The sequence below is a fragment of the Nelumbo nucifera genome, chromosome 5 (assembly GCF_055504915.1).
Source record: "Nelumbo nucifera cultivar China Antique chromosome 5, China Antique-T2T, whole genome shotgun sequence".
NCBI lineage: Eukaryota > Viridiplantae > Streptophyta > Magnoliopsida > Proteales > Nelumbonaceae > Nelumbo > Nelumbo nucifera.
The window spans coordinates 15,833,216-15,858,664 of record NC_142653.1 but is presented as its reverse complement, the minus strand read 5'-3'; the positions used below and the strand labels follow the sequence as shown (position 1 = coordinate 15,858,664).

Genomic DNA, 25,449 nt, shown 5'->3' with positions numbered 1-25,449 from the left:
AAGTGCAAACATTAAATGAAAAAATATAAACAAAACCAAACACATAGTGGGTGTTTGGCATCAATGCCGTTTTTTGAGAAAATGGCATTATATAAGCAGTACATCAGAAAAAAAAAGTGGTGCTTCAGACTGAAACAACACCAAATTCAATGTTTTTCAGAAAACAACTCGTTGCTACCAGTGGTGCAATGATGTGACATCATCTTAAACGTTGGATAATATGACCAATGCCGAAAACAGTTCTACAACACTGGTACCTAGGGGAGTCAATTGGACTGGATTTGGTCCAATCCGTTCCAGTCCAACATGAATCCATTAAAAATGGACCAGGTCCAATCCAATCCAATCTAATGAATGTTTTGGACCAATTTGAACCGGTCCAATTCAATGTCTAGACTGTCCATTCTGTCCTAATTTACTTTGATTTAGATTGGTTTCAACCCAAACTTGGTCCATTGACACATATATTCGAATCTTATATTAATGAACCAGATATTGACTTAATCCAATCCAATATAAATTTGTTACGGACGGACTAGGTCCAACCCCATCTAATAAATATTTTAGACTGAATTGATCCAGTCTAATATGTCTTGTTGGTCCGTCCAATCCATCCAAATTGATTAAGTGTATACAACTCACACATGCCCAACACCAATGCCAAACACCTATATAGATTGTTACTGTTTGTGGTTGGAACAAGTATATATTATTAAGAATGCATATGTGAAAGTTGTTTATAGAAACATCAAATTGACCTTTCTTGCTGGGGGGTTGAGGGTTGAAATCTAGTCATACATCACATATGATATAACAACACATATATCTCATCAATTTGCATCGATCAATCCAGAAACATTTCAGATAGAAACAGCAATTATACCTAACGACACAGCCTTAGAAAGAACCATGACTAAGGCGTAGACATTATTGAAATGAGCTCACCTTTTCTTGGACATGGTTTTAGCGCAGGGCTAAAATTGTGAATATTGGCCTTTAATATCTTTCTATAGCCACACTACAATTAGTTCATTTAATTCAAAGTATGGCCTCAATAATTCATTGAAGGCTTTAATTTTCTTGTTCTACGTTATAGCAAAAGTTGTTTGTATGTAAATTGGGTTTGCAGAGCTTGGATCTCTCCAAGCAAAAACTCTGGCATGGAGTGTGTGTTAAATTCATGGAGAGATATTTTTAATTTATGATTAAATCCCATGCTCTGACAGTGTGTACATAATTTGGGAGCGGATTAGTCAGAGATAAGAACATATACACCCGATTGAACTATCTACCACGGTTAAACATGCCAATGTTTAGTACAGCTGGGTCCCAGATGAGATTCACAGTGAGCATTGGTGTGTTCAAGAGTGAGCACTGGTGTGTTCAAGGGTGATAGGTAGTTCAACAGGGTGTGTATGATATTGTCTCCAACTCATCCGGATTCACCGAATTTTTGCTTCCAGAAAATCTTTTCATGGATTTGCACCCCTTTGCTTATCAAGGGATTGACGACTCAGTTTATCAAAAGCAGGATGTGTCTGCAGGTAGAAAAGGGAAGGGTATCGAACACAACCTTTGAAAGCACAGGGGGTTTGATCACATACTCACATCTCGTTCTGATAAACTGAATGAAATATTTCGTTGTGAATCCCAGTTCCTCCATGAGATATTTTATGGAATCATAAAAAATGGAGAAGTGTTTGAAAAGGAAACAAAGGATAAACTCCAACAATAATCTTCTCAACCAATCGCTCATATCAAGCAAACAAGAAATTGATCTATATATATAAAAAAAAAAAAAAAAAAAAATCAAAGGATCCTTCGTTGTAAGCTGGACGAACTGACGGACCAAGATCAAACATAAGGTGTCGTATCTGGTTGTGGAGTCTCAGAATTTTTCTTGCTTGGTCCTTTGATCTCACCGTAAAAGTATGAGGTGAAACCCCATAGACACAGGGCGAGGGAAATTCCCTTCTCAGCTTTGAACTTCTCGCGGCAGAAGATGACGGCCAAGATCTCTGTCACCGGGATTACAGCAGCAATTATAATACCACCGAGCATTGAGGAGCCACAAAAGATAACCCCAACCAATCCCAAGAAAAACAATTGCCAAAGGATCGCACTCCACACTATCACCAAATAGTACTTTGCTTCCCCAATCTCGTACTCACTTGCGTCTTTTGGAATGCTCTGCACTTTATTACAATTAAGTAAACAAAACAATTCAAAATAGAAAACAAAATCGTAATCAAAGGCCGCAATTTCTTGAATCGTGAGATCTTTTGAATTTTGACACCTCTCTCACTCACGGCACTATAGACGGCTGCTGCAATCTCACAGTTTTGGTACCAAAAGTAAGCCAAAGCAAGCATCGGCATTATATAATAATTAATAAAGGGTAAATTGCTAAAACCTCCCATCAATTAGTAATTACAATCATTTTTCCTAAGTTTTTTAACACAGTTGCAAGTCGACCCTCTTTGTTATAATCTCCTAATAATAAGAGACATTATTATGTCTAAATACTCTTACAGTTACTATTGAAGTTAGTTTCTATACAAAAACAATAATAACAAAAAAAGATAATTTATAAAGTTGCAGCTTTACCTTTAACGATTGATATGAAAGACAAATTTGGAATATAAATCAATTTTAGAAAAGAGGTTGGAAGGGTTTGGGCTAACAATTCATATGAAGAGAAAATATAAATGATAAACATTTTGGTGAAAGGTAACTGAATGGATAATTTGGACATTTTAAGACCTTTTTTTAGAGGATTTTAACAAACATACTTGCAATAATCACAAAGTTCAGGAGAGGTAATTGCAATTATCAAACTTCAGAAAAAATTTCGACAACAACCAAAAACTTCGGGAGAGATTTCAGCAATTTACCCTATAATAAAAGATGACTCACATTTAGGGGCATCTACACTCACAATGCGCAGCCCAGCCCAGCCCACAAGGGAGATCTGCAATGAACTCTCCTTATTTTCCTTTTTTTTTGGTAAAATAATTTTTTTTTTTACTAAATCATAATAGTTACGTCAAGTCATCAACTAATAGTTACATGCATATTCTTTCTACAAGCCTCTTATTCTAGATCACAGCTCGGTGATACGGTTGCCCATATATACAGTCAGTCCAACTTGGGCCACGCTGGGCTTGCCATGTTATGTTGTGGCCCATCTTGATTAGATTTGTTCTTTAATTGTACCGCTGCAAATGGTAATGATCCGGTGATCCAAATTCGATCAATTTATAATTGGATAAAATATCATATTTAATATAATCCAATTAGATTATATATATAGATATATATACACTTAAAATTTGTATTATATATAACTACCAGTAAAGTTGGTATGAATGTTGCATTTTCATTAAATTTTCATAGGTTCAAGTTGTAACTTTTAATTCATTTTATTCATAAAATACAATATTAAAGTCATTTTTAGTAAAACACTAAAAAAAAGTCAATTTTAGTGTATTTTATTAATAAAATATAATACTAATTATTTTTAGTCTAATTAATTTATATAATTTAATATGTGATCATAATCCAAATTCGATTCGAATCCATTAAAATATCAAATGGATACCCTCTAATTCAAATTAAAATATAAACAAATCAAATTTAGATCTACCTACTCTTTATCTGATCCGATTCAGTTGTAAGTTAAAAAAATAACCTGATTAAACTATTTTTGATGCATCCTCATTTGCTCGGTTCACATGCATCCCATTGTAGGTCCCCATATTTGAAACATGGGACAGGTGGCAGACTATAGCTCCTCAAAAATCTAGAACCATCTTTTAGCTTTTCTTGACCCAATATTAGAGCTGCAGCTTGGGACCGAACCCAATCCCAAAAGTCAGATCGGATTGGATTGGATTGAAAATCGGGCTTAGTGTATGATGTATATATGGTTGTATGCATGTATATAAATGTGCAATCATCTATCAATAAATATATGTATTCCAATAGGTGATAAAAAATAATAAAATGAGAGGAAGTAATCTAAGATAATTTATTCATATGCATACAAGACAATTTAGTATCATTAAGAAGAGACAATCTGTTGCAAGTTAAAAGGGCTAAAAGGTATAAGGGTTAGATGATGATTATGGTGATGGTGATGACAAAGAAGATCCATAAGGTAGTGTTTGGTTTGAAAGAAAAGTTAGAGAAAGGAAAAGAAGTGTGTAAAAACCCATACAAGATAATTTGTATAGGTTTTTTCTATTTTTTTTTCTTTTTCCTCAAATCAAATATGGCGTAAATGTATACATGTATGCAGAAAAATATTTTAAATTTAAAAATTAAAACCAAATTTTCTAGGCATGGTAGCTATATCCTAACAAGTTCCAACTATATTATTGAAAATGCATGATATCCAATCAGCTGGTAGGAGGGATCTGATTGGATAAAATTCTTCAGGTATCGTATCCTTCCGGCATCATGGAAATTGCCATGTTCTTATAACAATAATCTAGAACTGAATTGGCCCAAACCCTTGAGTCTAAGAAATAAGATCATATGACAAAAGGAAATTGAGCTTAGAGAAGCCAGGCCAATTCAATCCAAACCCCACCGGGGAACATTGATTTTGGTTAGGGGTTGAGTTTAGTTGGGGTTACGATTGACCTCAACCCGAGTTAACCCAGCCTGATTTGCACTCCTACCATGACACTCTTTAATACATATGGGCCAGTTTGGAATCAGTACAAAGAATAAATATTTTTGAAAATAACGAATGAGAGAGAAAGAGAGAGACCTTGAAATCGTTGTTGACGAGCATCCCTAGGGAGCAGAAAGCAGTGGCAAAGATGGATATCACCAGCTGCATCTCAATGACAAGAGAGTAAGTTATGAGCTGATTGGATTTCTTGTATGTAAGCTCCACCAAGGGTAGCACAAGCCCATATAGTGCGGATGCTCCGATGGTCATAAAGAAACCCGTGTAATATTGAGTGTTGGACTCATTAGAGGGGCGGTCACTGCCTGTATGAAGGGCCATCACTAACGCTCCGATTGTCAACATAACAATTGAGTTGATGGAATAAGATGTAAAGGTTTGTCTAACTAGGAAAAAAGCAAAAATTGCAGTGAAGATAAGTTGAGTAGAAGCAATGAGAGCAGAGGTAGATACGGGTAGACGAGAAAGTCCGTAGGCATAAAGGTAGTCATCCAAGCCGGTGATGATGCCCAGAATTGCACTAGCGGCGAAGAGACGAGGCTTGATAAGGAAGAGCCTCGTTGAACCTCGTTCCTCTCCCTGATCCTGACTACGGCGGTACGAGTATGAAAACAAGAGAGGCAATAGAAGGATCGGCCAGCCTGCGGTCTCCAACCAGCTAGAAAACCAAATTCTTTTACCCCCGTGCAGGAAGTAGAGTCGGATTAATAGCGGGCCACCGCAGTTTCCAAGGACCAACAGGGCACAATTTAGCAAGAGGAGGGACCTCTTCAAATTCAGGGATTTGTTCATTGTCTCCTCCGTATTGAGCGCCTGGTTGTGGCGGCTAATCTCTTGCCTCTCCACCTCCATATGGTTTAGCTAATTAGCTACTAGCTAGAAAAGAAAGACGGACAGAGGTGATGAGGTAGTAGATAGATTCATGGACTATGAGAGCTCGACCGTAATGGAATGCATGTATGATTTTTGGGTTGGCGCGTGTACGATACCTGTCTGAAATGAAATCGGAAGGTCTGATACGTTTCACCTAGTTAGTTTGATATTTCATTTGGTCATATTCGGGATCTACCTCTGTACCACACATTTTTTTTCCTTACAAGGACGGTTCGTCATCTTTCGGGGCATCGACTGATTATTGATGCACTACTGTTTTCGAAAGGACACAAAAGAAAAGGATGTGTATATACATAGTTGTCTCAAACCGGGTCCTTATCTCAATCCCAATCCCAACTCTCAACTCCCAAATAAAACATTCCTACATCGGAGTGCACAAAGATGAGGTCACGCCACACCTGCTTCTTGCAATCGCCAGCTGATAAAACACGGCGGATTGTTGTAATTGCAAAAACATTCACACAGAGAAGAGACCATGCAATGAGCATGAGGGGTTATACAACAACGCATCCATTGGCGACGATGACGAAGGTTAATTCCATTAATCTATATGTATGGAATTAAAGGTAGCAGTAGGTGCACATGCGAGTTAATCCACTGCACTGCACTGCACTGGTTGTAGCATATATAAATTCCTACCGGCCCTTATATCACAAGCATTACTAGCTTGTTTATGTATCTTTCTTCATTACATCACCTTTAAATCTCAACATAAAACAAATTAAGGAACATCTTCTATAGTATTGGACAGATGGGATATGGATATGAATATAGATATGAATACACTTTGAAAAAGGCATACATATGAAAGAAAGATATAGAAAAGTTTAGGCTCAATTTGGAAAGACTATAAATACAAATATATACATCGTAAATATATACAAAATATAAGGTTTTGCACTCTACACATTTGTGTTTGTACTCCTTCCAAACTCAACCTTAGATACACTAGTGAAATGCATACAAATCACATAAATACGTTAATCATATTAACCCAAAAGCTGAATTATCTATGAATAAGATAAAAATACATGAGAAATGCATACTTCAATAGGTTATATGAAGAGAAATATTACAATAAACATTACCAGGACTCTAGAACATTCAAACATTGTACAATAATCATCACTCTTTCAATTTTATAATTATAATTTTCAATTTTTATTAATTTTTGGGAATATTTATTAATTTAGAATTTTATTTAAATAACAACTATTTTTTAAATAATAAATATGTTATCATTTTTAGCATATATATATATATATATTTTTTTTATTTTACACATAATTGAAAAATAAAACAAATAAATCATTTAAGGTAAATAAAATAAATTATATTTAACTTCTAGTTTTTATTAAAATTTTTGGAAAAATTAAATCTTAAATTATTCGTTTCAATTTTTAATAATTATAATTTTGTTGGGAAAGTTTATTTATTTAGCATTTTTATATAATAACTCTATTTTTTCAATAATAACTATGTTTTTATTTTTAATATATAATTATGTGTACAATAAAATATATAATTCATCTTTTTTTTAGTTTTTCTTATTTTTTTGGAAAAATTAAATCTTAAATTATTTATTTCAGTTTTCATAATACTATTTTTTAACTTGTATTAAGGATGAAAAACATTCCAAAAGTACTCAATGTACAATTTTGTCAAACTATAAACGGTTACACCTCCATATCAGTGTATCGGACTGTATCCACTGATACGGTACAATACGACCCAATATAGAGGCATATCATACCGATACGCACGACTCATAAGATACGTATCCAATCGTATTATATCCTGTATCCATAGTCATAGATACAAATACAATATGCCCCATATTGAGAATATCGTATCGATACCTTAATCCTTGCCTATAACAATCTCTACCATATCAATTAAACAACAACCTCATCTATGTATTCCATGCGCACAGACATCAAAGGATCCTGCGTTACAAGCTGGATGAACTGATGGGTCAAGATTAAATAAACATAAGGTCGCGCGTACAACCTACAATAAATCTGGTTGTCAAATTCCAGTATTTTTCTTGCTTCCTTTGTTCTCACCATAAAAATAACAAGTGAAACCTCATAGACAAAAGGGGGGAGGAGGCTACCCTTCTCACCTTTGAACTTGTGGTATATAGAAAGATGACAACCTAGGTGTCTGTCACTGGAATAGAGCAGAAATTACAGTACCACCGAGCAAGAGTAACCGATTCCAACTGAGTTCACATTTGTGCTTCACATGCACATCTCACCATGCATTGAGAATATCTCCCAAAGTTGTCATTGAAAGAATACACTGTTGGGATGTGCTGTAGAGCACAGATGTAAATTTGACTCCAACCAATCCCAAGAAAAATAACTGCTGAACATCTCCCCTACTTATCATAGGGAGATGTTCCCAATATACATCTGGGATGGACTGTAGGGCACGTTTTGTGGGGTGCTGATGCAAATTCATATAAACAAACCAACAAACAATTGAAAAGAAAAAGATATTCCAATGTAGTAATTCCTTGCATTATGAGAGCTTTTGAATTTTCTTGGCTGTATGTATATCTCATATACATTAAGAAAAGGAAGTAATATGCCTCGGTGCCAATGTCATCTGTAAAAACAAGGATAAAAGGCTTAAATATATCCTAAGTTTTTTAAGAAGACTTAAATATACCTTGTAACTATTAAATTTGACAGAATAAACTAAAATACTTTTTTACCCTTAGTTATTTTTCAAATTTTCAACGAAAACCACAAAGAATATGAAATCAGAAACATTTTACACAAAATTGGACCAGGGATGTAATCCTTTTAAGACCAGAATTGACTTTATATATAGATACATCACTTTTATGACCGGGACAGTCATGCCATAGGAATCAATGCAAATAAAAGGGGTAATCGCAGCAAATGCAAATCCATATCATAGCGTCCCTGAAACAATCTGATCCATAAACTCTGTTTTGGTAAACACGAAACTTGAACTCATTCTTCAAAGGGATAATCCCAGAAGAGTTAAGAGTACAAGGCCCACTCTTTACAAATTATGAACATAAGGGAAAGGAAACCACCTACCTTCGTTACAATCCTTGCTAGCAAGAAGCCAACAAACATGGTCAAATTTCAGTATCTCCTGTCTAATGTCTTGTAGAACAAACCAGATTTCAGTTGCTGGTTGAGTTTTCATCTTCATCATGCACACTAGATGTTGAATATCCGACGCCAAAACAGCTACCTCAGATTCAGAGTTGCAAACTGTTGGGTTCCCTCCTTATGAGGTGGGGCCAACTCACTTTAACAAGAGACAAAAGGACAAAAGTAAGAAAAGAAGGGTTAATGAAATACCCTCATTCTTTCATTGCAACACACTCATTTGTTGGGTGACCTTTGGGCTCTTAAGACCAGGGTTTTCTTGGAACGGTTCAAGCAAGAAGAAGCAGCTCTGAAGGCCATATCCATAGCAAGGTTTTGTATTGCCATTTATCTCCAAGAAAGTTTCTCAAGGTTTGTATTGTCATTTGTCAGGCACAAATGACCAAGACTTGGTCTATTAAGTGAGAGGCCAAAGCGTGCAATCTTTTGTCATCTAATTATAGTATTTTTTGGCGCATTTATCATTTTGCTCAGGGTCAAATTTCTGATAAACATGGGATAGGTGGTACGCTATGGGTCCCCCAAAGTCCAGAACCATGTTAATAATCTTGTTTTCTCTTGACCCAGCAGGGATGCAATTTGGGCAGGTTTTTCCCGAACTGAACCGAAAAAAGTTAGATTATTGAAAAGTATAATATTGGTTGGGTTTGAGGCCTTGACCAATCCAATCCAACCTGAATCATATTTGTATACATAATCTTAAATACACATGTATTTAGATATACAAATATGAATCAATGTATTAATGTACAAATACATTTATATATATATGTGTGTGTCAATAATTTTAAATTAAAAATAAAATATTTCCAATGTTCAAAGTATCAATACTCTCAATAGTTGGTTTATTTAATTTAATTGAAGTACAAGCCCACATAATGCGGTTGCTCCCTTGTGCATAAAGAAATTCATGTAACATTGATAATTGGACTCAGCTAGCTTGCAGTCTCCACCAGCTAGAAAACCATTTTTTTTTTTAATTTACGGCCGTGCAGGAAATAAAGTCATCTTATTAATGGCCAATTGACCACCACAGTTTTCAATGGCTACAAAAAAGGCCGGGTAGCCCAATATTGCACCAGACTTCCACTATTGTGTGGCCTGGGAAGGGACTAACGTACACACAATGACACAACCTTACCCTTACTATTTAAACCCTGACCACTCAACGCAAATTGCAATGGAGCAGTCCAAGCGTTGCCCCAAGGCCCGATTTAGCAAGAGGGACCTTTTTCCAGGGATTTGTTCATTGTTTCCTTGTGTCGAGTGCCTATTGGTGGCTAATCTCTTTGATATTAAGGGTATCAATTTTTACCCCACTTGATAGGTATCCTCCTCAACCCTTATTGACGGGGTGGGGTTTTTTGTTTGAAGGATAGGTTTTGGGATTCTACAACCTGTACCATACGAGTAGAGTATAGTATTAGGTATTTAGGTTAAATCTAATTCTCCCCAATCCATATATTATATATTATTGAAAAGCATATAAAATTTATGCATCTAGGTTCCGTTTCATTACAAGAAAAATAGCCAAAAGCGGCGGTTTAGAGCCGGCGGTCCTTGTGACCTCCGCTAAGAGATATCTAAGCCGGCATTCGTTTTAGAAACTGGCGCGGCGGTTATTAATGTACATTTGGCGGATTTTTTCTTAACCGGAATTAAACCGTTTAACCTTGGACCGATGATGTGGAGAAGCGCAGGGAGGGAAATTTTTCTTTCTCCCACGCGTGAATTCCCCCTTCCTGTTCGAAAAGCGAGAAGAAGACAGGAGGTTCTCTGTCCATAGAGAACCTTGCTGAGAAATTTACAAGACAAGAAGTTATTCTTCACGAGCAAGACAGAAGTTCTCTATCCATAGAGAACCTTGCGCGATTTTCTGGTCATTTGTTTGAACAAGAGAAGAGAAGAGAAGAGAAGAGAAGGTAACGTTCGTTCGAGCAAGAGGAGAGGCGCACGACTTATGTTAGTTCGAGCTAGGATTTCCCTTTGTGCTCGAGAACGGGGAAATTTCTGGACGCTAACCAAGCAAGCACCGAACTCTGTTCGTTCGAGCAAGAGGAGAGAAGGTAACCTTCTAACTCTTCTTTTAATAGTTTGCCGCTGAAGAACAAGCCGACGTGTTTGGTAGGAAGAAAACTTATCTGTTTAGTTTTTTTTTTGATAGATTTGATGTTCCCGACCACGAAAATTCTGTTGAAACTGTTCCCGACCACGAAAAAAACTGAAGAACAAAAAGTTTGACATTTAAATAAATAGAAATTTCAAATTACAACAGTCAATCTAGGCAACTAAACTAATCAGAGAACATAGATTTGATGTTATTTTTACTTATACACATAGGCTTGAACCTGTGTTCTCATGCTTGCCAGCCCAAGATTTTATCATTACACCAAGTAATTGACAATCTCCTTCTAGGCATAGACACTTCACTTTACACAGAGAACAAGTTAATCTTAAACCTTTCATATGGGCTAAAATCTCTGCTACAAGGGAAGTGTCTTCCCCCAACTGGTCCTGAAAAACTCATCAGAATGCCCATTATGGTTATAGAAGACTCCACAACCCCTGAAGAGCAATGGTTCGACTGCTTCGTGTGGTTCAGGTATTTATTTGGTTAGTCAAGTTTATCTTCTATGCATGTATATTTATTATATGTGTATGATTGACATTCTGATACATATATGCTTTTGCAGCCCCTGTACAGGGGCCCATTACAGAGACTTCTCCTCAACCTATGTGCTCATGCTGACATGTTGATGCTAGATACATGGAAGCCTATCAGTCATTTAAATGGTGCTCCAGAACCATCCTATAGACTGTATGCTTGTCAGAATTACGTTATGTATTCACATCCTCAGTTTATGGATGGTAAGGCTTATCCTGACTTTTCTTATGCTGTTTAATTTTGTAATAGTTGATGGAGTTGATGATGGTACTCTAGGAAAGAATATACATCTTACTAAAAGTTCCAAGTTAGAACCATGGAATCTCACATATATCTGACAAATATAAAGATCATGAAAGATAATTTTGTAACAAAATGTTTCAGCCAATTTGCTTGAAAGTGTTCATACTGATGATTTATTTTCCTCATGAAGTAACAAAACCTATCTTCCTAATCCCACCTGCATGGTCCCTTGGTCATGAAACATCAAAAGGAAACAACCCATCTTGTTTAAATTTTAATTCCTTTGTCAAGATTCAACTTTCAGCATTTTGTAAGCTTAAAATAAGCCTCAATGACTTATTTATAATACCTAGTTTCTCTTTTTTCAGGTTCAGTTGGAGTTGGAAGGTGATCAAATCGACAAGGAGATGAACATTAAGTATAAAGTGACATAGGACTCAGTGCTAAGAATTTAGATTGTCCAAGAACACTGAAGACAGAAGTTTTTTCCTGCAAATGCCTTGTACTGAAGACAGAACTGGGGTCATGGAGAGGATTTGCATTGGAAGATGTTTACATTATTCAAGAAGTTTTTTTAAATGCCTTGTATTTTTTAATGTTAATTGGATATTGTATTTAAGCAATTTGTTTCGGATATCTGCCATGAGATTTGCATTAAACAGGTACAAACAAAATGTTGAAATCAAATTGATATAAAAATATAAAATTAAAAAAAAAACAAAGCCGGCGGTCATGCAACCGCCGCCTTAGACATAAAAGCGATCTAAGCCGGTGGTCTAGACTGCCACCTAAAAGCCGACAATATTTCGACGGACCTAAGGCGACGGTCCAAAGATATCTAAGCCGGCAGTCTAGACCGGCACCTAAAAGCGAACGTAATGTTTCGACAGACCTAAGGTGGCGGTCCAAAGAGATCTAAGCCGACGGTCTTTTTGGTAAGTTACTTACCTAGGTAAATGCAATTATCTGGGTAAGTTTTTCCTATGAAACACATACACAGGTAAGTGTATTTACCCATGTTCTTTTATTTCCCAAGTAAAAAAGGAAATCACCATTTTAACCATAAAAATTCATTATTAAAAGGGGCATTTGTGTCCCATTCAAGTGTTGGAAATTTTTCCCCCTAGTGGGAAAGTTATTTACCCACCTAGGAGTACCCAAGAAAATAAACTTTCCCTGATCCCCAGATTAATCTAAAAAAAGAACATGGGATTCTTGGTCAATGGGAACCAAAATCCCATTGACCAACTTCCCCCCCTCTCAAAATCCAAAAAAAGAACACCCCCTAAGTGTTTAATTTAATAATATATTAAATTTTATATGTAGGATAATTGATAGTGTATGTGTTTTTTACACGTTATAATCAAATAATTGAAAATTTTGCTATTTGTTTGTGTTATTTTACTTATTTATCGCTTATATATGATAAAAAATAATAGGAAATTAAATTCGGATTCTAAACCCAACCCACCCTACCCTTGAATGTGAGAAGGGTAGGGTCAAGGAGGGTTTTCCATTTTCATGTGTGAAGAGCGTTAAGATTGTCAAAATCCAACCCACCTTGTTGCCGTCCCTATTTGGTCTCTATCTCCATGGCTTAGAATAGAACCTGACAGATTCATGGTCAATTATCGACTCTTAATATAATGCATGTGTGATTCCTTTCTGAAATGAAACAGGAAGGTCTGATACGTTTTGCCTTATTTGATATGAGTCTGGATCTCTTGAAAGCAAAAACCATGTGAATATTCTAATGATATCATTCTGCCACATATTAGGAATATCTATCGTTCTTGTACATTAATTAAACTCATGGAGAGATTCCCAAAAGGGAGAATAAAATAATAATAAAAAAACTACTTTGTAAATTGGATAAAACAAAAAAAAAAGGAGAATAAAATGGGAAGTCCAGTTGTGTAATGGATTTTAAAACATACGAAACTTGTCCTTTATGAATGATATTGGTTATTGATCGTCTCAACTCCATAGCTTAACTATAAAGTTGTGTAAAATATCATGTTATATGGTATTGGTATTACTTTTGATACCGGTTCAACCAATCAACATTAATTTGGCGTTTTGGTACTTTGGTCATCACCGCCGGCTATCTTGCATAGCATTAATGTCGTTCAAAGAGGAACATCGCAATTGGAAATGGAGGGGATGATGATGGCATGAAATTAAAGTACTCTCTCTTTGAGTAGGGGTGGATTAAGCTTAAGCTTGATTCAATTTAGAAACTTGAGTTTGAATTTGATTCGGCTCAAAACTTTACAAGTTTAAGCTTGGTTCTGCTCAAACTCGATTGTAAATCAATTTTTTTATAAAAAATAAAAATAATTTATTATCATATATATATATATATATATAATATTATTATGCATATAATGAAAATTACTATATATATATGCATGCATTAAATTTGTAAGCCTGATGAACTAAATTTTATTAAATTCAAGCTCGGCTTAATAAACAAATAAGCCTATATGTCGAACTCAAGATCGATTTAAACCAAACCGAATCGATCTTTTGATAAACCAAATTCAAATAACTCATAAAAATTCGATTCGTTTCTACCCCTACTTTTGAGTTTAATAATGTTTTGAAACGATCAGCTCGGGCATACGCTGTATCGAGGTGTAAGGGCAGAGGGATCTTGTCCATCACATGCAAGTCTAAATTGCAAAATCAAATTGTTATTGAATTTATTTATTTATTATCATACATGTATAACTAATAAGCAATAATTTTTCCATTTATAGGTTAGGGTTAATTTAGTAATGCTAGGTGTAGTCGTGCCCTTTTGTTAAAAGAAGAGACGAAGCCGTAGACAAAGCTGAATGAGGCTGATGACAAGATACGTGGTAGAGAAATTATAAGAGTTAGTAGCTAGCTGAATTATTAAGGACTGGTGTGGATGGTTATAAGAAGTAAGAAGCTGGAGATCTATTAATAATTGCTGCATCTGGCGCCTGGCGGTGCCCCTTTCACTTTCAGAATACGTTCAGTGCTTGGCAGCAAGGCCAACCTCTTCATTCGGTTGAATTGGTTTTCATCCGCTAGCCCCCCTCCCCCTGGTGGAAGATATCATATTCATATTTCAAAGTTTTTGACCTCTCATCTTCAAATTGTCTCGCTGATATGGATTCATCGCAAATTCAGCAAACGAATTGGCCCACTTCATTCATTGCCTTGAGATGTAACTCACACTTTTTTTTTTTTTTAAGAAAAAAATGCAACTCTCTCTGTATTTTATTGTTTTTTATAAACAGATGCAATTTTCCAAATCGTTAAGTGTACTGTTGACGTGTAATAAATACTCTCTTTTCGAGTTTAAGGATGTATTTGACATTATTTATTTTAAAGATTTATCTCCTTTTTTTCAGTAAAAATGTCTTTATAAAAAAATGAATTTTTGAAAAATTCTTAAAATAAGAAGAAGTGCCTAATGCAGTCTAAACGAAGTATCGAGAAAAAAAAGTACAAACTGAGAAGAATTACTTCTGGTCCAAAAATGTTCTTGAGAGACTGGAATATTATTAAGTATATATAGGAATAGGATAGATGCACAAATATGTGTATAGAGTCGGGCTCAAAATCATAGATAAGCCTTTTGGAATGGTATATTAATAGTGCATATATAAAGTTATACATGCCACGTTCGATTTATTATAAAATTAAAATCGGGCCTTACCACACAACAAGCCCATACGTGTGATCCAGTCGGGAATGGGACAGAAGAAGACGGTGCCAAACTGCCAATGTGCCATATAGTCAAGAAGGGAGAGGTCAGTGTCCGGCTGTCAGCCTGCTCATTTGTAGGAAGAAACTATGCTGCCCGTAAGACATGATACCTGAGGGGCGGGCTTTGACCAATTATCAATTGAATTGCTTTATAATTTTAATTTTAAATGGAAAAGCTTTATCAGTGGTTAGTTAGGCTCTCAGCCCTCTTTTTTGACTGTTCTATATATAAGGTTCAAGGATTGCCACTTAATAATTCACTAAGAATTACAGGCCCACTTAGCTATAGCCTATAGCATGGACCACCTCACTTGCCCACAATCTCATAGTTATTATAGGCATATTTTAGAAAACAAAAGAAAGATTCCTCAACTAAAAAATATGGGATCAATTTCATAGCATATATTAAGTGAATAATTTGGATTTTAAAAAATATGGGATCAATTAAAAATTTTGGAAAATTTTATTTTATATATATATATATATTTGTAAAAATTTAAAAATCTATTTACATTTTACATGTATATATATATATATATATATATATATATATATTATACACATATTTACATATAAAATATATCAAATTTGTTTTTGATTCGTACCTTCTAAATTTAGACGTGTTAAACACAAATATGTAAATATTTTATTCTTAATTTCCAATTATAATGAACATTTCCCCTATTGTATTTATATCGTCCGTATTTACCAAGTATGCCCAAGATGGATTCAAGTGGGGATTTAGCTACAAACTTCCCAGACTTTCTGCTACATGAACTGAAATTAATCAACGTTACAAAGCAATTCACATCTACAAATAATTCTAATTTCATCAAATCTGATCAGAAAAAAAATCCAATTGCATCACATCATTCACACTTCGCACTGTACAGAATCCTTTGGGGTGGTACAGCAATATATAGTAGAACAAACAACAGTCCTAATCTCCTATACTCTAGCCTCTAAGGCATAAACGAACAAATGAAAATTCACGCAATACCATATCCCAGTTGAGCTTATCCATAGTGAGTAGTTCCTGATGCAGCAGCCTCGTGAGCCTCATCCGAATGTCCCTCAGCAGGTGGGCATGCCGCTGCTCCTGCAACCATCTTTTTCTTCTTCTTATGAATGCAGAAAAGACCGAGTGCAAGGAATGCGAGAAAAAAGAGGCCACCAAGTGAGACGCAGACAGCAATGATAACCGTATGATCGTTCGTGGGCGGTGAAGGTGGAAGAAAAGGAGAAGGTGCAGTTGGAAGTGGGGGCTGCTGCGGCGTCAGCGGTGGTGGTGGTGGTGGATAATATGACGTGTTGGGTGTTGGCGTCAAGGGACCAGTTGGCGGCGGATAATATGAAGGAGAAGGTGGCGTCACAGGAGGTGGTGCCTTTGGAGGCACAAGAGGTGGACGAGAAGGTGTTGGCCCACTGGGAGGTAGTGATGGGGAAGGTGGTGATGCTGGTCCTGGAGGAGATATTTGCTCATTGGGAGGTGGTGCCTTTGGAGGCAAATTAGGTGGACCAGAAGGCGGTGTTGGCCCTGGAGGAGACGTTGGGCCATTGGGAGGTAGTGGGGAAGGTGGTGATGATGGTCCTGGAGGAGATATTTGCTCCTTGGGTGGTGGTGGAGGTGGTGATGAAACATTAGGAGGTGGAGGTGGAGGGGGTGGGGGTGGGGATGTGAAGGTTTGATGTGGTGGTGATGTATTGGGAGGGCATGGAGAACTATTGGCTGGTGGTGGTGGTGGTGGTGGTGGTGGCGGCGACGGCGGCGATAACACATTTGGAGGGCATGAAGGATGGGGAGAATTGTTAGTTGGTGGTGGTGGCTGGGATGGCGGTGGTGGAGAAAAATAATAGTAGTTTTGGAGGCGACGAGGCATGTTGAGGATGTTGGTGTGTGAACCGTAAAGCGTGAAGAGTATAAAAGTTGGAGAATGGACTAATTTTCTGTAGAAGATGGTTTGATGCTTTTATGTAGAGTGTATCTTATTTATATAGAATACATGATGGTTGTCTTTTATTTATTTAGAGTCTTCGTTTTCTTTTTCCTGGTTACTGACTTTCAATTCTCTCACAAAAAAAAAAAAAAAACTTTTGGAAGGCATATATGCATAATAAACAATTAGACATGGTGGGTCATGATTAATGTGCGTAAACAACCATGATATTAGACCCCACAGGAATAGGATAAATGCAGCAGATCGTGACTCAGCTAACTAAATTAATTGCTAATTAATAAGAACTCTTTTTTGGGTAAAGAAATTAATTAATAAGAACCAAGAAGGAAGATTTCCTAGCTAGCGAGTTGGGTTAAATAGAGAGGAATATTGTTTGTACCTTGGGCTGTTTTTTTTTTTTTGATAGCATAGAATGACAACAATCATATTTCATGAATCATGAGCACACTGAGACTGAGTTACAGAGAGATGGATCCAAAACATGGGAGATCATTTTAATTAGCTAGACACGTACTCCGACTTGCAATGGCGTTATTTTTGAAAATGTAGAAAAATGGCTTGTTCAGAAAAACATGGAAAAGGGATTAATCCGGGATGAAATTTGCTTTATCAATAAGACATGAGCTTTTGAGGCCAAGTTCTTCCAACCATTAAAACTGCAATAATAGAAAGTCAGTGATACTTTACTTTTCAAATTTGTTCTTCTATGTATGACAATTGGTTCAATAAAATAGTGCCAGAAAAAGTGAAACCTACCTCAAATTTTTTTAAACGTACATAATTGATAATTTATTCACACACAACAAATCTCTTAGCTATACATATTTTTTTAATTAGGACCAAAATTTGGTGCTTCACCTTCGATGTGATATAAGCTCATCCAAAATTTAGATTGTAATAACTGGCCGGTGCCTTGAAGCGGCTTTGCCATCCGAATATTAATATTTGACTCTGTCTAGTGTCAACCAATGACGTCTAATAAGAAGCCAAATCTCATTACCTGTTCCAATCCAAAAAGATCCTATTCTTGTATATTTGTATATTGGATTGGAATTAAGCATTGAGAGAGAGAGAGAGAGAAAAAGGGGAAGGGGTGGTTCCTGGCCCACCCAGCATGTGCTGACATAAATGATAACGCATTTCCTTCTTTTTCTGGCGGCCGCGAACTGATCTGTTCAAGCCATCACAAATAAATGCATTATTTATTTACAGTAGATGTGGATGGGTATAGGCAAAGTAACTTACTCGCACTTTCCTCCTCTTGAGTCTTTACTTATATAAGGAAAATAAAACTACTACTGCCAAACCAAACCAAGCACCAACTTCTATTGAGGCCTTAACGATTAAGAGGTTGTCTTGTCTTGTGAATTGTGATTGTGATATCTTAATTCTTAAGTCTCGGAGCCCCCCATTCTTGTATTCTAAAGTTATAATGGCTTAAGGGTTTTATTTATTTGTCAATCTCTACATCAGTCATTAATATAAATTAAATAGAACTAACAGTTCCGTGCGGAAAATCTAATATTTATAAATGATTATCACACCCTTCATTACAAGGTGCCAACCATCTGGTTGGTAACGCCTCTTACGGGTTGTAGTTTGGGATGACAATTTTTCCCATCTCCTCTATGTATTTAGACTCCCCAACTCTAAAATTTGTTTTAAAATTGAGTTTGGAGATGAAGAATATGATCCTGCCCCATTGCCATTCTTAGTTGTAGTGCAGACTTGGGTGGGATGAGTTATGGGTTTCGACGATGGACTAGCCCCGTGGAGCAAAAAATATAAACTCACATCATTAATTCTATGGAGAAAACTTTAAATATAATATAATTAAATTAATAGATTTTCTATAAAAATTAATAAATTCCCATCCCTATCTACGACCACCAGGACGCCTTACCAACCATTCAATTGGCACCTTGCAGAATGAATGATGTGATAATTATATTGCTTTGAATCCCTTCATCATCATTTTGAATATCAGATTATGCTAGTTTAATGTTAAATAAGAGAAATTTAATTTATTAAAGTTCAATAGATTTTCTATTGAGATTTTGAAAATTATTATAATTAAATTTAATAACAGAAGAATTAAGTCATTAACCTAGACAATTTGTGACAGCACTAGGCCATGCACAAAGATGGCATATGACGTGGCCATTTTTATTTTCATATATTCTAATAGATTACTGAGATGAACAATTATAGATTTTTAATTTAAGAGTTATATGACTGTGTATTCTAAGGATGATGCTTGCCAAATGTCAACCACTTCCCACTTGCTGTTTGATGACAAAACTTGCCAGCTGTGAGACAGAGAGGGAGCACTATTTGATTGGAATTAACAACTGTAGAGAACTGACCAAATCAACACATCCTTTATTTGAATAAGCAAATCGATATGTAGGATACCACTTACGAGAATAAAAAACACTTAAAAAAATATATGCTAGGTAGGTGGTTGTCATTTGTTGCATCCAAGACCAAGATGCCATTAGCCATTCTCTTACCCTCGAAAACCCAGTTTTTGCATGCTGCATGAGAGCCTGAGATTCTCCTTTACTCCGATTTGATTAATACAAATGAAATAGAGGATATGACCCATTTTGCATGGCACAACACCAATATCACCCATTTCATCCACAGCTTTCTCATGGCTGGGAAGCATATTAACAAGGATTGTCCAACAACTCATCAACCACTATACTTTCTGTAATCTTCTTCAAGATCATCTTTATCACCCCATCATCAACTGTTTTTACCTTGTTATCATCCATAATAAATAGATGGAAGATTGTCGATGCGACATTATTCATTGTTAATATATACGCACCCCTTGTCCAGAAGGTTGATAAGGGGTTTCAGGACCCCCGAGTTATTGATAAGTACCGTACTAACTAGCAATTGATAATGTGTGTTGGAATTGCAGAGTGAAAATAACGTTATCTGAACGTGTACAAAAACAAATAAAAGCAGATAGCAATAAAGAGAGAAAGAAAAGAAAACATCAGATTTATGTAATTCGGCCAAATTGCCTCCATCCACGGGCAGTAACTCGGATCTTCCTTCTTACTACAAATAGGAGAAAATACAAAATAACCTCACTGAAATCACACCCGTATCAGACACTCAATACTCCTCTCAATACACTGTATACACTATACACTGAAATGAAATGGAGAATGGAATGAGAAACAACATAGGAGGGACCCCTATTTATACTTGAGTTGAGGGATATAATGGGCATTTATGAAAATTTTCTTCATGGCTAAGCAAAGCATAACCGGTGGTTTGCAAATGGTGTGCCATCGAATAATTGGTGTGCCACTGAATAAATGGTGGGCTCAGCTCGATGGGCCACCGATTGCAAATTCGGTGAGCCACCAACTGGCCCACCTTTTTTGCTTTTCAACATTCTTCCACTTGAAGACAATTTTCATAGTGAAAAACCCTCTCGAGAATAGTTGTCGATCATCTCTTGCTATGTAGTTTCAAGTCCCAGAGAAGTTCTACACCAGATAAACTTCTCTCTCATCATCGGCTTTGTCAGCAAATCAGCAACGTTGTTGTGAGTGTGGATCTTCTACAACGAGATCTACCCATCTCCAACTACCTCATGACCAAAGTGGTGCTATACACCAATGTGTTTAGTCTGTTTGTGAAAAACAAGATTTCTTGCTAAGTGTAATGCGCTTTGATTGTCACAGTGAATAGTCACCACTTTTCGCTTGATGTTGAATTCTTCAAGCAACCTCTTTAACCAAATGTTTTTTTTGCATGCTTGTGTAACTGACATATATTCTGCTTTTGTTGTAGATAATGCCACTACAAATTGCAATTTTGATGCCCAGCTCACTGCACCATTAGCTAAAGAAAGCACATAACCAGTAGTTGATTTTCTATTATCGCGATCTCCTGCATAGTCTACATCCACATAACCAACTAGTTTTAAGCTTTGGCCACTATAACAAATGGAGATTTTAGAAGTACCCTTCAAATAACGAAGGATTCTCTTCACCGCAGTCCAATGATCTCTTCCTATATTTGCCATAAACTTACTGACTGCTCCCACTGCTTGTGCAATGTCTGATCTAGTGCACACCATAGCAAACATAAGGGTCCTTACTATTGATGAATATGGTATGTGGGACATCTCTATCTTCTCAGCTTCAATGCTAAGTGATTATTCTAAAGACAACTTGCAACCAACAGAAAGTGGGATACTGGCTGGTTTGGAATCTTGCATGTTGAAGCGTCGCAAGACCCTTTGAACATAACTCTTTTGAGTTACCCAGACTTTTCTGTTCCTTTTGTCCCTATATACCGTCATCCCAAGAATCTGATTAACCGCCCCTAAATCCTTCATGCCAAACTCCCTAGCTAAACGAGCTTTCAGTGTTGAGATACTTCCTTTATCAGTACCTGCAACTATCATGTCATCAACATATAACAGCAAAATGATGAAGTGATCATTACCAAAGTATGTATAGGCACAAGGATCTGCTTCACATTTGCTAAAGCCCAAGCTCACAATGAAGGAATCAAATCGCTTATACCAACACCTTGGTGCCTGTTTTAGATCGTAAAGTGATTTGGTCAACTGACAAACAAGATCCTTTTTGTTGTCCTCGACAAAGCCTTCAAGTTGAGTCATATAAATCTCTTCTTCAAGATTACCATGCAAAAATGCAGTTTTAACATCTAACTGTTCCAGCAACAAGTCAAGTACTGCAGCCATACTCAAAAGAATACGAATAGTACTTAATCGAACAACAAGAGAAAATATTTCGTTGAAGTTGATGCCTGATTTCTGAGCATACCCTTTTACAACTAGTCAAGCTTTGTACCTTTCAATATTCCCGCTAGTGTCCATTTTGAGTTTGTACACCCATCTACAACCAATGGCCTTTTGATTCTTAAGTAGTTTGACTAAGTCCAAAGTTTTACTTTTCTTCAGAGCTTCAATTTCTTCCTCTATCGCCATTTGCCAATGACGAGCAATTGGACATTTGCATGCTTCTTGGTATGAATAAGGCTCGTGCTCTTCTGTAAAGTAAGCATAAGTTGTTACATAATCCTGAAGCCAGACAGGAGGCCTTGTAGCTCTCTTCGATCGACCTTGATCACTGTGAGTCTCTCCTTCAAAATTTTCAATGTGTTCTTCAAGTACATCAACAATTGTATCAATTTGTTGCTTTTGAATCTTTTGAAAATATTCCACTTCATCTTTCTCTGTCATCTTAGAGCTTGGTTCTTTCTCCATCGAATCTTCATTGAATAAAACATCTCGGCTAACAACTATCTTGTGGGCAGTAGGATCCCACAATCGGTATCCCTTTGTACCTTCTACATAGGTAAAAAAAAATACACTTTTTGGACCTTGCCTCTAGCTTGGTCCTCTGCTCCTTAGGAATCCAAACACAAGCATCACAACCAAAGGTACATAGGAAAGAATAATCAACAGGGTTTCCTGACTATACCTCTTATGGAATTTTGCAATCAAGTATCATAGTGGGAGAGCGATTTACTAGGTAACATGTCGTATTGACTGCTTCTGCCCAAAAGCACTACTCCAGCCCAGCTACACTCAACATGCTTCTAGCTCGATCCATAAGTGTACAATTCATTCATTCAGCAACTTAGTTTCGCTGTGGAGTTCGAGGAACTGTATACTGTCTCGAAATGCTGTGCTCACTACAAAAATCTTCAAATTCTTTCGAGGTATATTCTTTTCCATTGTCGGTTCTCAGACACTTAATTCTTTCCCTCTTCTGATTTTCAACTAAAGCTTTGAGCTTCTTTAAATAGGAAAAAGTATCACTCTTCCATTGGAGCATATATACCCATACTTTCCTAGAGAAATCATCAATAAAAGAGACAAAGTACAATGAACCTCCAAGAGATTCCGTAGTAGCTTCTCATGTATCAGAGTGTATTAGATCTAAACTCTCTACTCCTAGCTTTAGACTTGGGAAAACTAACTCTATAGTGTTTCCCAAATAAACAATCTTCACATAAATTCAAATCAGTAGATTTTAAACCAAGAAGTAGATTTTGATCAAGAAGTACCTTAAGTCCTTGCTTGCTCATATGACTCAAACGTCTGTGCCAAATCATGACGGAATCAGTCACAACATTTGCAATGATGGCATCGCCGACCATGGTATCCCGATCAAGTGGTATAGCTTCCCTTGTAATTTGCCTTTTGCAATTACCATAGCTCCTTTACTGATCTTCAATTGGCTTTTTTCTCCAGAAAACTTGTACTCATCTTCATCAAACTTTCCCAGTGACAAAAGACTCTTTTGTAGTTCAGGAACATACCGTACACTAGAGATTGTACGAGTGATGCCATCAAACATAGTAATTCTAATGTCTCCAACTCCCACTATTTTGCATGTGCTATTATCGCCCATGTAAACAGTCCCACCATCGCACGATTGGTATGTGTACAACAAATCTCTGCATGGCATCATATGGAAAGAAGCACAGGAATCTAATATCCAGTTGTGCTTTAAATGTTCACAAGAATCAATAGACAATACCTCATTGTCTTCTGATGAATAACTTCCTTCTATGATGTTTCCTAGGGAATTATTTGAAGTCGGATCTTTGTTAGAGTTGGGCCGATTTTGCTCTGCTTTGGGTTGTCGATAATCTTTTCGAAGGTGCCCCTTCTTACTGCAATTCCAACACTTGAGTCATTTCTTGTTGCCTCTTGACTTGGATCTCGTTTGATTTCTGGTAGAGCCATTTCTCTCATTCGATCTACCTCATACCATCATTGTGTCACCTAAAGAATTCTCACCAACTTTTCTACGAGATTTTTCTGTAAGAAACATAGAAATAGTAGATTCTAATGACAGATCTTTAGTATTGCTCAAATTCATTATCAAAATATCCCAAGAGTCTGGCATAGAGCAAAACAAAAGAGTAACATTTTCTTCGCCATCAATACGTACCTCTATAGCTGCAAATTTTCTTTCTAGAGTGTTGAACTCATTCAAGTGTACTTGCAAAGAGGCTCCGTCCTTCATCCTCAAATTGTAGAGTTGTCACCGGAGAAAGATTTTGTTGGACATCGATTTCCCCTCATAGAGATTCCGCAACTTGTCCCAGAAACCATTGGCAGTGGTTTCTTCGAACCCGTTGAATAGAACCGAATCTTCTAAAGCAAGAAGAATATCAACCATGGTTATCTGGTTTTTCTTCTCAAAATCTTCATCTTTCATATAAGCAGGCTTCTTCTCTTTTCCTTCTAAGGCAATTGCACAATCTTTTTTCACCAACACAGCATGCATCTTCAGCTTCCAAATTGCATACTTGGATCCGTTGAATTTCAGTATGTCAAACCGATTTCGCAGAATCCCGAAACAGAACTGTGTGGCTCTGATACTAATTGTTGGAATTGCAGAGCGGAAATAACATAATCTGTACGTGCACAGAAATAGACAAAAGTATATTGCAATAAAGAAAGAAAGAAGAGAGATCATCGGATTTACGTGGTTCGGTCAAATTGCCTACGTCCACGGGCAGCAACTTGGAGCTTCCTTCTTCCTATAAACAGGAGAAAATACAAAATGACCTCACCGGAATCACACTCGTACCAGGCACTCAATACTTCTCTCAACACACTATATACACTATACACTGAAATGAAATGGAGAATGGAATGAGAAATAACATAGGAGGGACCTCTATTTATACTTAAGCTGAGGGGTATAATGGGCATTTATAAAAATTTTCTTCATGGCTAAGCGAACCATAACCGGTGATTTGCAAATGATGTGCCACCGATTAATTGGTGTGCTACCGATTTATTTAACATGCTTACAACGTTATGCCTACCTAATCGAGACGATGATGTAAATGACACAAACAATCAGAGAAGGGCATCTAAAGACTCGCCAAATTGAGTTTTGAATGATGGACTAGGGCTGCAACTTGTGCCAAATTAGCTCAAATCCAGCCCGAAAAAGGTGGGTTTGGATTGTAGTTTAATTTAGGGTCAGGGTTGAAAGTATGAACTCAAAAGAGTTCAAATATTTGTCAGAACTCAAGGGGAGATTTAATAATTTACCCTTCATT

The 25,449-nt window shown here is 36.5% G+C and overlaps 2 protein-coding genes across 3 annotated transcripts; one reads left to right on the top strand and one right to left on the bottom strand.

The window, feature by feature from the left end:
- Positions 1–1,737: 1,737 nt before the first annotated feature.
- LOC104604060 (purine permease 3-like) lies at positions 1,738–5,649 on the bottom strand. The gene is made up of 2 exons (XM_010268295.3): positions 4,778–5,649; positions 1,738–2,190 (listed from the first exon to the last, which is right to left on the bottom strand). Exons 1-2 carry the CDS (start codon positions 5,549–5,551, stop codon positions 1,855–1,857), a joined length of 1,110 nt encoding a protein of 369 aa, XP_010266597.1. The 5' UTR covers positions 5,552–5,649; the 3' UTR covers positions 1,738–1,854.
- Positions 5,650–9,957: 4,308 nt separating this feature from the next.
- Positions 9,958–12,287, top strand: LOC148791250 (E3 ubiquitin-protein ligase UPL1-like). Of its 2 annotated transcripts, XR_016076750.1 has the most exons (4): positions 9,958–10,814; positions 11,164–11,350; positions 11,442–11,616; positions 12,025–12,287. XR_016076750.1 is itself a non-coding variant. In XM_088889044.1 (3 exons), exons 1-3 carry the CDS (start codon positions 11,324–11,326, stop codon positions 12,045–12,047), a joined length of 225 nt encoding a protein of 74 aa, XP_088745170.1. In that variant the 5' UTR covers positions 9,961–11,323; the 3' UTR covers positions 12,048–12,287. The 2 variants fall into 2 exon arrangements, 1 of the variants encoding a protein (XP_088745170.1); XM_088889044.1 differs by having other exon boundaries at positions 9,961–11,350.
- The last annotated feature ends 13,162 nt before the right edge of the window (positions 12,288–25,449 follow it).

Coding starts and splice junctions, on each gene's coding strand:
- LOC104604060 (XM_010268295.3), bottom strand. CDS start 5,551: ATGGAGGTGGAGAGGCAAGAGATTAGCCGCCACAACCAGGCGCTCAAT. Junction 2,191..4,777: donor TCGTCAACAACGATTTCAAG/GTCTCTCTCTTT, acceptor AATAAAGTGCAG/AGCATTCCAAAAGACGCAAG.
- LOC148791250 (XM_088889044.1), top strand. CDS start 11,324: ATGGTTCGACTGCTTCGTGTGGTTCAG. Junction 11,351..11,441: donor GACTGCTTCGTGTGGTTCAG/GTATTTATTTGG, acceptor ATGCTTTTGCAG/CCCCTGTACAGGGGCCCATT. Junction 11,617..12,024: donor ACATCCTCAGTTTATGGATG/GTAAGGCTTATC, acceptor CTCTTTTTTCAG/GTTCAGTTGGAGTTGGAAGG.